The sequence below is a fragment of the Aquarana catesbeiana genome, linkage group LG08 (assembly GCF_042186555.1).
Source record: "Aquarana catesbeiana isolate 2022-GZ linkage group LG08, ASM4218655v1, whole genome shotgun sequence".
In the NCBI taxonomy this organism is placed as follows: Eukaryota; Metazoa; Chordata; class Amphibia; order Anura; family Ranidae; genus Aquarana; species Aquarana catesbeiana.
This window is the reverse complement of record NC_133331.1, coordinates 11,001,468-11,015,332: the sequence shown is the minus strand read 5'-3', so window position 1 is coordinate 11,015,332 and position 13,865 is coordinate 11,001,468. Positions and strand designations below refer to the sequence as shown.

Here is a 13,865-nt window from a genome sequence, read left to right as displayed (position 1 = left end):
GTGTTCCTTTGTACTGGGAACACACCATCGGTCTCCTCTCACCTGACAGGATGTGGATTTGTGTGTTTACACACACAGATCCACAGTCCTGCTCTGTTAACGGGCAATCGCGGGTGCCCAGCGGGCATCGCGGCCGCCAGGCACGTACATCGGCTTCCGAGCGATGCAGCGGGGAGCTCTCTCGCGCGCGCGCCCCCTAGACGGCCGGGAAGCTCAGAATGACATACAAAACCAAGGTGATCATAGATAATAGGATTTTTTAAAAACAGCTTACCTGTAAAATCCTTTTCTTTCGAAGGACATCACGGGACACAGAGCCACAGTAATTACTGATGGGTTATATAGGTATCACTGGTGATTGGACACTGGCACACCCTATCAGGAAGTTCAACCCCCTATATAATCCCTCCCCCTTGCAGGGATACCTCAGTTTTGTAGCCAAGCAATATAGTGTATTAGAAGAGGGGCGGGACCTCTGTGTCCCGTGATGTCCTTCGAAAGAAAAGGATTTTACAGGTAAGCTGTTTTAAAAAATCCTTTTTTCTTTCTCGAACATTACGGGACACAGAGCCATAGTAATTACTGATGGGATGTCCCAGAGCAATGCTACCTGAGGGGGGGGGAACCACGACCAAGTAGGGTGCAATCAGACCTGAGGACCCTGTACCGCTGCCTGCAGCACACTACGCCCAAAGGCGATATCCTCATGCCTTCTCACATCCACCTGATAGAATCTGGTGAATGTATGAACTGAAGACCAGGTTGCGGCCTTGCAGATTTGAGCCATAGAGGCCCGGTGATGCACTGCCCAAGAAGCACCAATAGCCCTTGTGGAATGTGCCCTGATCTGAAACGGAGGAATCTTCTGTTTCAAACCGTAAGCTTGAATGATCAACTGTCGAATCCATTTAGAAATGGTAGCTTTTGACGCTGCCTGTCCTCTATTGGGACCCTCTGGCAGCACAAACAAAACATCCGTCTTGCGGATCTGAGTAGTTGCCCCTAGATAGGCCTTAACTGCTCTTACTACATCCAACGAATGTAGAGATCTCTCTTCCGGAGAACAGGGATCTGGAAAAAAAGGAAGGTAGAACAAGGTCTTGGTTTAAATGAAAATCAGAAACCACCTTCGGTAAAAAACTAGGAGGAGGGCGTAGTACCACTCTATCCTTGTGTATAATCAAATAAGGCTCCTTACAGGAAAGAGCTGCTAATTCTGATACTCTTCTAGCAGAAGAGATGGCCACCAGAAAAATTAATTTCCTTGTCAACAAGACCAAAGGAATCTGACTTATTGGTTCAAAAGGCCGTTTCTGTAACACAGACAGGACCAAATTCAAGTCCCAGGGGTTTAGGGGCGCTTTAACCGGAGGATTAAGACGCATCACCCCCTGCATAAAGTTTCGGACCAAAGAATGCGAAGCAAGTGGCCGCTGAAATAATACTGATAAAGCAGAGACCTGGCCCTTGATGGTACTCAAGGCCAGCTTAATCTCTAATCCCATCTGTAGAAAATCAAGGATTCTACCTATGACATATTTCCTGGGATGCCAACCTCTGGATTCACACCAGGTTATATAAGCCTTCCAGACTCTATGATAAATCATCCTGGAAGCTGGCTTCCTTGTATTAATCAAGGTAGATATGACAGGACCTGAGAGCCCACGACTCTTCAGAACGTGGGTCTCAATAGCCAAACCGTCAAATTTAGCGTTTGTAAGGCAGGATGGAACACTGGACCTTGAGATAACAGGTCTGGGCGTTCCGGTAGTGTCCACGGGGAACCCACCGTCATCCTTACTATTTCTGCATACCAAGTCCTTCTGGGCCAAGCGGGGGCCACCAGAAGTACCGACTTCCTTTCCTGCCTGATCCTGCGAAGGAGTCGTGGTAGTAGCAGAATAGGCGGGAATGCGTAAATCAGTGAGAACCGATGCCACGGAATCACCAACGCATCCGTCCCGCATGCAAGAGGATCTTTTGTCCTTGCCACAAATCTGTCTATCTTTTTGTTGAATCGGGATGCAAAGAGATCTACATCTGGAACCCCCCATCTTTGGCATATGGCCCAAAAGACGTCGGGATGCAGAGACCATTCCCCTGGAAGTAACTGCTGGCGACTTAGATAGTCCGCCTGCCAATTCTCTATTCCCGGGATGAAAACTGCCGATATGCATGGCACATGCATCTCTGCCCAGACTAAGATCTGGTTCACCTCTTTTTGAGCAGCTCGGCTCCGGGTGCCTCCCTGATGATTGACATAAGCCACTGCTGTGGCATTGTCGGACTGGATCCTGACCGGACAACCCTGTAGCCTGATAGTCCAGGCCTTTAGAGCTAGATGTATCGCCCGGATCTCCAGAATGTTGATGGGTAAGGTCCTCTCTGTCTTGGACCATACCCCTTGGACCGCAGCCTGTTCCAGAACTGCTCCCCAACCTGACAGACTGGCATCTGTTGTTACCACCGTCCAGGTAACCGGTAGAAAGGATTTCCCCTTCTGCAGGTTTTCGGGTATGAGCCACCAATTGAGGCTCTGACGCACCGCATGCGACAGGTGCATCGGAAAGTCTAATGCCTGAACCTTCTTGTTCCAGGTCGACAGAATACTGTGCTGCAGCATTCTTGAGTGAAACTGAGCATAGGGAATTGCTTCGAATGAAGACACCATCTTCCCTAGTAGCCTCATACAAAGGCGGACTGAGGGACCCTTCTTGGTCCTTACTGTCAGAATCAGCTCTCTCAAAGCAGTGATCTTTGCCTGGGGTAGAAATATTTTTTCCTGGCTTGTATCTATAATCAGACCTAAATACTCCAGTCTTCTTACTGGTTTTAGGAAAGACTTTTCTAAGTTGAGGATCCAACCCAGGTGTTCTAGATACCTGATCGTGGTCCTCAAGTTTCCATCCAAAGAGGCTACCGACCGGTCTATCAAGAGCAGGTCGTCTAGGTATGCTATGACAGCTATACCCTGAGCCCTTAATCTGGCCAGAGGAGGAGCCAAGATCTTTGTGAACACTCGAGGTGCAGTGGCTATCCCAAAAGGCAGAGCCACAAACTGGAAATGGCGCCCTCCTACCTCGAAGCGCAGAAACTTCTGATGAGCAGGAAAAATGGGCACATGCAGATATGCATCTCTGATGTCTATTGATGCCAGAAATTCTCCTCCCTGCAGGGTGGGAACTACTGTTCGAATTGATTCCATGCGGAAGGACTGAATCCTTAGGAATCGGTTCAGATCCCTTAAGTCCAAAATGGGCCTGACATCCCCATTTGGCTTTGGGACCGTAAAAAGGTTGGAATAGAAGCCCAATCCCTGGTCCTTTGCGGGAACTATCATAATGACCTCCTGCGACAAAAGTCGCTCTAACGCTAGAAGGAGCGACTGCTTCTTCTCTGGGTCTCTGGGAACATTTGATCTGAGGAACCGAGGAGAAGGGAATTCCTGAAACTCCAGCTTGTACCCTAAGGTTACCGTGGAGATTACCCATCTGTCCTGGAAGTCCTCGTGCCAGAGCTCTGAGAACTGTCGCAGTCTTCCCCCCCACTCGAGTGAGCGGGGGCGCCCCCTCATGCAGAGGTCTTAGTGTTTTGCCTAGTAGGCTTCTTTCCCCAGGACTTCTTTTGTCCCTGGGGTTGACTCTTGTCTCTGGACCCCGATGGAGGCGGCCGTCGAGACTGCCTGGAGGCTGAAGCCCCCGGCGCTGGGGAAAGAGTCCGTTTGAAAGAGGGACGCTTACTCTTCTTCTTGACAGGTAAGAGAGTGTTTTTCCCACAAGAGATTCTCTTGATAGTTATCCAAGTCCTCTCCAAACAACCTTGCACCACGAAATGGAAACCCAGCCAGTAGCTTCTTACATGGTGCTTCGGCTGACCAATTTTTCAACCATAGGATTCTACGTATATGCACCAACCCCAGTGAAAGACGGGAGGTTTGCACGATAGAATCTCTAATGGCGTCAACCACAAAGCATAAGGCCGCTGGAAGGTTAGCAAACCCCTGGGCCTGCTGTTCAGGTAATACTTTGATGACCTGCTTAACATGGTCTCTTAAGTATTGACAGACTCCAATCGCTGCTACTGCAGGTTGGGCCACTGATCCTGCTAAGGAGAAAACATCCTTCAATAGGGATTCCATCCTTTTATCTACAGGATCCCTGAGCATCTGAGCATTGTCTACAGGACAAGTCAGGCTATTATTTACGGAGGAAATGGCGGCATCAATAGCCGGTATTCCCCACATTTTAATAAACTTTTCTTCCATCGGATAAAGTGTTGAAAACTTTCTCGGCGGAAAAAACGTTTGTCTGGGTGATCCCACTCAGAATAAATGAGCTTTTCAAGTAAAGTATGAACAGGAAAAGCATGTGCTGCTTGGAAAGGTTTCAGTGACCCCAAAGCAGAAGAGGATTCTTTAGCAGTTTCAGGTATGGGCAACTTAAATGTGGAGCGGACCAATCCAGTGAGGATCTGCACTAAGACTTTCTCCTCTTGGGAAGTCGCAGAGGGTCCCTCTCCACCTGATTCCCCCCGAAGAGGAATCATCCGTCCCATCCCGATCCTCTGAAAGGGATTCATCTCCTTTATCCCGGAGCTCCTCTGTCTGAGGGTCTTGGGGAACAGAGGAAAGCCTAGTGCGTTTTCTTCCACTGAGTGAAGACGTAATCACGGCCATTAATCTTTCCTCTAGACCATTAATGGTTGAGGAAAAAACCTCTTGTGTAATATATACAGGGGCTGAAGTGCCAGAGGCAGGTGTAGTCCCTGACCCCGATGGCTCTCCCCGGCTAGCCGTCCCTGGCCCATCTTTAGGGGGGGAGGATGCTGCCGACAGGGGGCCCTCAGAACCTGAACGAGATCCCCTAGTGTCTCTGGTTCCTGGGGTGCTTGAACCTCTTCTACCCATAGTGCAAAGCAACAAGGTGTGAGGTATACAAATGAACACTGCCCGCTGAGCGATGTAGTCTGGCTAAAAGCCTTGCTACCCAATGCTCAGTCTGGTGTTACTTCAGTAAATGCTGCCTAGGAGAATGCCTGTGTCCCACCTTACATGCGACCGTCAGCTCTGTGTCTCTCAGAAGGCTGAGTGCACCTGTACAGAGTGCCTTTAATAGCCTGCAGCTGGCCTGAGTGGGAGTCTAAGCACTCTGTGCTGACGTCCCGCCCCCTCCTCTACCGCACCCCCCCCTCGAGTTTTGAAAAAAACGAGCGCTTCCCGCACTGCCGACTCTCCTGTCATGCTTCTGGAGAAAGGCTGGGGATGGGGGGGGGGGGAAGGAGGGAGGCTGGTAACAAGATCTGCCTGAATGGCTATCTTCAGAGATGGTGGCCATTAGGCCGCAGAGCCCGGGTGGTATAACCACTTTCTAGACCCCTGTGGCCCCTCTCTAGCCTGGGGGGGAACATTCAAACATGAGAAATCCCCCCTTCCACCTTACCTGTTTGCAGCCTGCTTGAGACGCTGGGACATAATCAGCGATTACAACACCTGAGACAGACAGTCAGCATGTGCAGGTTTGTGCTCTTGGCAGCCCCCGGTGGTCACAATAGGCATAGCATGCATTTACCTTAAAGGAGAAAAGCCACTAGAACTCAAAAATTCTGTGGAATCTCCTCTTACCTTATCCAGCTGCAGGGTGCTGTTTACACAGACCCAATCTTCACCTCTCACGGTGGGCTCCGTTTGAAAAAACCGTCAGAGACTGGGGCCCCCTACGAATAGGGGGATCCAACAGTTCTGGGACCGTAAAGCACCTTGCCAGAAATTAGGAAGTTTAAAGCCATTTTCTGATCTGCGGGGTCCAGCTCTCTAAAAAGAGAAGCATTACGGGTAAAACCTTGTTTCTTCGGACACGAGGCCCGGGTACCATTCAATTCGGCCATGAAAAGACACTTTGAATGGATCCGGTTCGCCTGGCTTGCCCCAGTATAGGATCTTAGGATATTCCCTTTGGAGCTCAGCACAGGACATCTTTACACGTCCATCACCTAAGACACTGGCGTAAAAACTGAGGTATCCCTGCAAGGGGGGAGCGATTATATAGGGGGTTGAACTTCCTGATAGGGTGTGCCAGTGTCCAATCACCAGTGATACCTATATAACCCATCAGTAATTACTGTGGCTCTGTGTCCCGTGATGTTCGAGAAAGAAATAACATTTTGTGTCATATAAACATTTTTTTAATTGAATTACATTGTGAAAATGTGTGAATCTTAGGTGAAAAGTTTTATAAATAGACGTCCTAGATTTTTCTACTTTCAGGATGTGCATTTTTTTTTAGCTCTCCAAGCCCAGCAATTCTCAACCAGGGTTCCATGGCATCCTAGGTTTCCTTCAGAGATGGGCAGGGTTTCCTCGAGCTGACCGCTCAATCTGATGGTGTTGACATAGCTCCAGGTCCAATGCCATTTGGCAAAACTAGTGCGGGTGACATTCTGATTGCCACTGCAAGTGGGGTATTCCTCCCACTGATCCCCACCAATGACTCCTCATGGACTAATGCTTAGGGGTTAGCAGAGATCTAAAAAATTATTTCCAGGGTTCCTCTGGGGTACAAAGGTTGAGAAAGGCTCCCCTAGACCAGGGGTTTTCAAACTTTCTAAACAAAGGGCCAGTTTAGGGGTGCCTGAAAAGGCACCCCAAAGTTGGCATCAGCAGAAGCAATACTGCCTCGTCGTTGGCGTCAGCGGGAAGCAACTGGCCCGTCGTTGGCCCCAGCAATTCTGCCCCGTCGTTGGTAAAAGTGGATGGCATAGTGCCCCAAGGGCCAGATAAAGGCAAAAAAGGGCCACACCTGACCCCCAGGCCGCAGTTTGGAGACCCCTGTCCTAGACTGTATTGCTACTGATGGTCCTGACTGCCAGGTTGTAAACATTATAATCTAATATTGCATGAATTACAATAACCCACAAAATGTAAACGTTCATGAAATCCTGGCTCCTCCTACCTGATTCGCATCCCTTAGTGATGAGCGTACGCAAAGCCTGGCACACAGTAAGTCGAAGGTCCGGCCGATCACTGATTGCCATTCCCAAAGTGCGAGCAATTCCTTTGAAGGAAACGACCACGTCTGTGGGCTTGGTGCAGAATCCGGGTAACATCGTCCAGATCTGGGAAACAAAAATTGGGGGGGAGAAAGGTTACTATGTTTATTGTGCGTTACATTTTATGGCCAAGTATATGTGGACTGGACACCCCTCCAAATTATTGAGTTCGGATGCACAAAGCCATCTCCAGAAAGACATGGCGTGAAGGAACTCCAGTGTCCTGCACAGAGTCCTGATCTCAACCCTACTGATCACCTTAAACATGAATGGGAACACCGATGGCGGGCCAGGTCTTCTCATCTAATATCAGTACCTGACCTCACAAATGGGCACCAAGTTCCACATACACGCCAAGGTCTTGTGAAAAGTCTTCCCAGAAGAGTGAAGGCTGTTATAGTAAAAAACAGTGTCAACAAGAAGCACTTCGATTTATTTTTTTATTTATTTATGATTTTTACAGTCGCTTTAAATTTTTTTTATAACTTTTATTGCCGTCACAAGCAATGTAAACATCCTTGTGACAGCAATAAGCATGTGACAGGTACTCTTTATGGAGATATCATTGGTCTATAAGATCCCAAATCCCTCCTCTGCTCTTAAAAGCATTTAAAGTGGAGTTCCACCCACTTTTACAACTGTTCAGAATCCCTCACTAAACTGTGCACTGCAAACGAATTGGATATTTTTACATTTTTTTTTCTCAGCACCTACTGTATATCTGCTGTATTCATTTTTCACTTCCTCCTCCCTAGCTGTGGCTCATTGCATCATTTCCTGTTTGCAATGCCTCCTGGGAAGGGGCGGCAACTCCCTCTGACACTGCCATTGCTATGGAAACCTGACCCGAAACCTATTACACTGCTTGTGCTGCACTGAGCATGTGCGAGATCTGCAAGGATGAGATCCAGGAAGAAATACAGTCTGGCTTCAGATGCCCAGACTTAAGATGGCCACGGCCTGCTGTAAGTTTATAAAATAACAAACTACTGCTATAAACTAAGAAAACAGACCTTAGTTTTCAGACTAACTTTACTAGAAACATTAAGCTTGTGTATTATATGGGTATTTTTATCTAAAAAGTATAATTTTGGCCGGAACACCACTTTAATACACCAAGATCAGTGTGATCAACGATTTTCATTTGTGAAAATGGCGCCGTTAACTTCTAGTGACAAAAGCTCATCGCTTCCAGGTTCCTATATCATAGAGGCAATCAAAGCCATTCCAGTCTTTGATCGCCTCTATGACCAGCCGGTGGAAGCGCCGGCTAGTTGATCCAGACGCTAGACATGAAGGGAGATCCAGGTGAAAGCCATGCAAGATGGTGGGGTGAGGGGTTGGGGGACGACACATGGAAGCAGGGTCAGCTAGAGCAGGGTCACTTCGGGGGAGAGGGGGAGCAGGGTCACTTCGGGGGAGAGGGGGAGCAGGGTCACTTCGGGGGAGAGGGGGAGCAGGGTCAGCTTTAAGCAGAGTCCCTTCAGGAAGGGAGCAGGGTCAGCTAAAGCAGCGTCACTTCTGGGAGAGAATCATATTTCTCCCCCTAGAGATCTGACACAGATGTCATCGGTGGGCCAGCACAGAGAATGGTGGCATGGAGAGCACAGGCAGGGTGGACCAGTGGGACAGGAAACATAGTAAACAAAGCAGCGTGCTACTATATGAAAGTCCACTGGTTTGAACAAATACATGTAATTAGCACAGATAGCTCATTAAGGGAGGTCCGCTTTAATGGCCGTGATTTTGGGATGAGATCTCAACCTCATAAGTGTGATGGTTGTATGTCCACTTCAATTATAGAAACACTGGGAGGTACGACTTACCTGCCACTGGAGAGTCTCATAGATTTTGGCCTCGAGGTTTCTTCCTGCTTGAGCCAGTTCACCAGCTGAAGAATAATAGAACAAAAAAAATCTATTACAGACAAGCAAAATTATTTCAGCAGAATTTTCCAAAAACGAATTTGAGGTGTTTTTAGGACTCGGACCTCACGGGTGCAGTCCGAGTTATATGTTATATATAGGTCCGTTATATAGCAGAAAGTAAATATCCCCCCCCCCCCCCCCCTTTTCAAATTTGACATTGTTTTTGTTTATAGTGCAAAAAATTCAAACTGCAGGTCAAATATTTGATCAAACACCAAAACAAAGCTCTATTCGTGGGAAAAAAATGCCATAAATTTTATTAGTGTACAGCGTCGCACGACCACGCAATTTGTCAGTTAAATTAACAGTGCTGTATCACAAAAAGTGGCCAGGTCATGAAAGGGGGGGGGGGTAAACCTTCTGGAGGGCAAGTGGTTAAAATTTGAGCAAAATAAGACTCTCCTGCATGTGAGAGAACATTAGAGTGAATGCTCCTCTGTAGCAGGACTGTCGTGAATGGATCTATATATTCAGTAAAAATGCAAAAACGTCACATGATTCATGTCTAGACGCAGCGTCCCTTTAACTGGGTCTTTGCGCCAAGGTGGGAATAACTGCCAGGTCACGTGACCACTGCGATTGGTGGTCGCATGATTCGGAGCCCATCCCGCTGGCCCATCCTGATCATTACCACTATGGCAGCTCAGTCGTTATGCTGGGAGTGCACTCCCAGCTTGGGAACCTCGCCCGTCCATGCATGCGTTATATGTGCAGCATGAAGGCGTTAAGGCCCCGCCCTCTTTTGTGGCCAAAAAGGACAATTCAAAGGGGTGAATCACCTCTCTTCTTCACAGTAGCGGCCAGCGGTAGGAAGTATCTGCTGAAGAATCCCAGCTCTGTGTTCTTCACATGATCGCGGATCACAGGCACCAGCCAGCTGCGGGGAAAGTCGAACGTCTCTCTGACAAAAAAAAAATAGAATGACACATTATCTATGAGTTCATAACAGACATTCTACTTCTATAGGTGTAGATAAAAGCGGCTACAACTCACTCAGCCAATAGACTATATGGTCACATCTGTGCTACCCCAGTATATGCTTTTAACATTGAATATGATTTCATTATTTTCGTGGCCAGAGCTGTTTTTGCAAATGTATAAAGTGGTTGTAAAGCCTTCATTTGTGCACTGGTCATAATCATGTGGTGGAGGGGGGGGGGAATTATGGTGTGGGGTTGTTTTTCAGTGGTTGGGCTTGGGGTAAAGTCCTGGCTCCCAGTCTCCGCTCTAATTGATCCCAAAGGTGTTCTATAGGGTTGAGGTCAGGACTCTGTGCAGGCCAGTCAAGTTCCTCCACCCCAAACTCGCTCATCCATGTCTTTATGGACCTTGCTTTGTACACTGGTGCGCAGTCATGTTGGAACAGGAAGGGACCATCCTCAAACTGTTCCCACAAAGTTGGGAGCATGAAATGGTCCAAAATGTCTTGGTATGCTGACGCCTTTAAGAGTTCTCTTCACTGGAACTAAGGGGCCAAGCCCAACCCCTGAAAAAACCCCACACCATAATCCCCCCCCCCCACCAAATGATTTGGACCAGTGCACAAAGCAAGGTCCATAAAGACTTGGATGAGCGAGTTTGGGGTGGAGGAACTTGACTGGCCTGACCTCAAACCAATAGAACTCCTTTGGGATGAATTACAGCGGAGACTGCAAGCCAGGCCTTCTCGTCCAACATCAGTGCCTGTCCTCACAAATGCTCTTCTGGAAGAATGGTCAAACATTCCCATAGACAGACTCCTAAACCTTGTGGAGGGCCTTCCCAGAAGAGTTGAAGCTGTTATAGCTGCAAAGGGTGGGCCAACTCAACATTGAACCCTACGGACTAAGACGCCATTAAAGTTCATGTGAAGGCAGGCGTCCCAATACTTTTGACAATATAGTGTATGTGGACTCCCTCTAAATAATAGCGTTCAGGTGCTTCCAACGAGGGATCCTATACAGCATATTAGGATATTGTAGACAATTGTGCTCTTTCAGCCTTGTGGTAACAGTTTGGTGAAGACCCTTTTCTGTTCCACCATGACTATACCACCCTCCCGTGTACAAAACCAGCTCCATAAAGACATGGTGCGATGATGTGACCAGTTGGGTGTGGTGGAACTGGAGTGTCCTGTACAGAGCCCTGACCTCAACCCTACTTATCACCTTTGTGATGAACTGGAACAGAGATTGGGAGTTGGGTCACATTACCCAACATGACCTCACAAATGGGTACAAATTCCCACCAACGCTCTAAGATTTTGGGACAAACCTTTAAGAAGAGTGGAAAATGGGTGGGGGCATCTCCAAAATTAGCTGCCATGGTTTAAAAATGGGATGTCTAAGTTCACATAGGTGTAATGGTCCTGGAGGTCACAAACGTTTTTGCCATATAATGTAACTGAAAATTTTAAAGACTTTGCATTATTTAATCCATGTTTTTTGAAGCAGATACAAGGACAAATTTAAAGCAATATTAAAGAAATTTCTACTTAAATTTATTTTTAAACTTCTAAAAATGTTGGGGGGGGGGGGGGGGGTTCTGTTTAAGTTAGAAGATGGAAAGTAATGCAAATAGGTGTGTAACTTACTCTGTGCCAGTGATCTGTAGAGGGATGGCCTTCAGGACCACCTCTGGTCCCATGCTCTCCACAGCCGCCCCCACGGTTCGGTCCAGGTCTCCGGTGTGTGGGAAGTGAGGAGAGACCCGGAGGTTGGCCAGGGTCTGTAGACACTACAAAGCAAACCTCCCAGTAATCAGTAAAGAACATTATGAGGTCCATCATAACACAGGCAAACTTCTTATATCCACTCACCTTCTTCATGAACGGGTGACAGGACTTCCCGGCAACCTCAAAGAAGGTCTGCAGAACTTGCAGGACAAAGGACCAGGAGGAGTGGAATTTGTAGGATAAACCGTCTTCTACAAATCTAATTAATGCAAAAATAAAAGTTGAAGATGTTAAAGTAAAAGCTGGAAAAGGTGCCGGTGAAGGTTCTCATCCATCCAGGTCATGGTGCCTGTGAAGGTTCTCATCCATCCAGGTGTATCAAGTAATAATTAGTCACATTCAAATGGCTCTGTAATGGTGAAGATGTTTTGCAGCTTCTCCAAGCCTCCACTTCTTCATTTCTAATGACTGCCGAGAAGACACCCCAACATTTATACACCAAGGGGAGGGGTGCTTTTACTAGTGGAAGGCATCAATCGGTGCCTTGCTTTGCAGGAACATAGGATCCATGTCTTTTTTTTTTTTTTTTTACCCAACATGTAGCAGAATACATATTGGCCTAAATTTAGGAAGACATTTTATTATTTTTTTTAAATTTTATTGGATATGTTTTTTAGAAGAAAGTAAAAATCAAACATTCAGTTTTTTCTCATTTATATAATGAAAAAAAAAAAAAAAAAAAAAAAAAAAAAAAAAAAGCAGTGGTGATCAAATACCACCAAAAGAAAGCTCTATTTGTGGGGGGGGAGTATATAAAATGTAATTTTTGCACGACCACGCAATTGTCAGTTAAAGTAGCACAGTGCCGAATAGCAGAAAAAATGTTCAAAAAATGTTCGCGCTTAAAAGGGGTTGTGAACCCTCGTGTCTTTTCACCTCCATGCACCCATAAGGTGAAAAAAACACCTGGCAGTGACCGGCCCCCCAGCCCCCCCCATTTTACTTACCTGAGCCCTGGAATTTCCCACGCCTGAGACGCGCCCTTCCTCTGCCCGGGGTTCCTGGCTCTTGATTGGATAGATTGATAGCAACGCAGCCATTGGCTCCCGCTGCTGTCAATCAAATCCAATTACGCAGGTGTCAGGGCCGAGTCCTACATTCGGAGTCTATAGACCCGCAAGGTAACGCCCCCGAGAGAGCGCTTCTCCAAGGGGGTTACCTGATGTGGGGGAGGAGCCGCGAGAGCCGCCGGGGGACCCCAGAAGTCGAGGATTGGGGCCGCTCAGTGCAAAATTAACTGCACAGTGGAGGCAAGTATGATATGTTAAAAAAAAAAAAAAAAATCTAAGCTTTACAAATCAATCACTTTAAAGTGGTTAAAGTATAACTAAAGGAAAAACTTTTAGTTTTGGATGGAGTGGAGAGAGATTAGAACACCTCTCAGTTTTTATTGCTGTCTGCACCCAGTTAGGGAGATTCACCCTCTCCATTTGTCCTGTTTACTGTTATCAAAAGTAAAATAAAAATTCCACATTTTGGGTTGTCCCCAGAAAAGTGATAAATCATCCCGAATCGATTCCCATAATTAGCGGGGATTTCCTCTCACTTCCTGTTTTGCTATGGGATAGGAAGTGAAATCTCAACACAGATGGTGAAAAAAAAAAAAAAAAAAAATCTGTAAGGGGTCATAAGCCTCCCTTACTATATCCAAAATGGGAAAAGAAAAAAAAAAAAAAAAAAAAAAAGAGCCTTTACTTTAACCACTTGCCTACCAGGCACTTTTGCCCCCCCCCCCACCCCTTCTTCTTGCCCAGGACTAGAATTTTTTAGCGCCATAACACTTTGAATGACAATTGCGGTCATGTAACACTGTACACATGACATTTGTATAATTTTTTTCCACACAAATAGAGCTTTCTTTTGGAAGTATTTAATCAGAACTGTTTTTTTTTTTATTTTTGGTTAAATAAACCAAAAAAACCAAAAAAAAAAAAAAAAGAAGACTGAAAAAAAAAATAAAAATTTTTTATAGTTTTTTTGCAAACAGGTAATATTTCTCCTTCACTGATGTGCGCTGATGAGGCTGCACTGATAGGTGGCACAGATTGGCAGCTCTGGTGGGCAACGTTGGGACCAATGTCCCTTTAACAGAAGCCGGTTACTGACTTTCTTCTTTTCTTGATAACCGGCTTCTGTTTAATCCCGTGATCAGCTGTTATTGGCTGAAAGTTGATCACATG

At 46.6% G+C, this 13,865-nt stretch overlaps 1 protein-coding gene across 3 annotated transcripts in view; it reads right to left on the bottom strand.

The window, feature by feature from the left end:
• Positions 1-13,865, bottom strand: part of LOC141105581 (RRP12-like protein) — an 80,303-nt gene that overhangs the window by 49,903 nt on the left and 16,535 nt on the right. For all 3 annotated transcript variants that reach the window (XM_073595503.1, XM_073595504.1, XM_073595505.1), the window contains 5 exons: positions 11,770-11,884; positions 11,545-11,687; positions 9,752-9,873; positions 8,871-8,935; positions 6,948-7,110 (listed from right to left, as the gene is read on the bottom strand). In XM_073595503.1, coding sequence (XP_073451604.1) covers positions 6,948-7,110; positions 8,871-8,935; positions 9,752-9,873; positions 11,545-11,687; positions 11,770-11,884 — 608 coding nt within the window. The remainder of the gene's footprint in view (positions 1-6,947; positions 7,111-8,870; positions 8,936-9,751; positions 9,874-11,544; positions 11,688-11,769; positions 11,885-13,865) is intronic.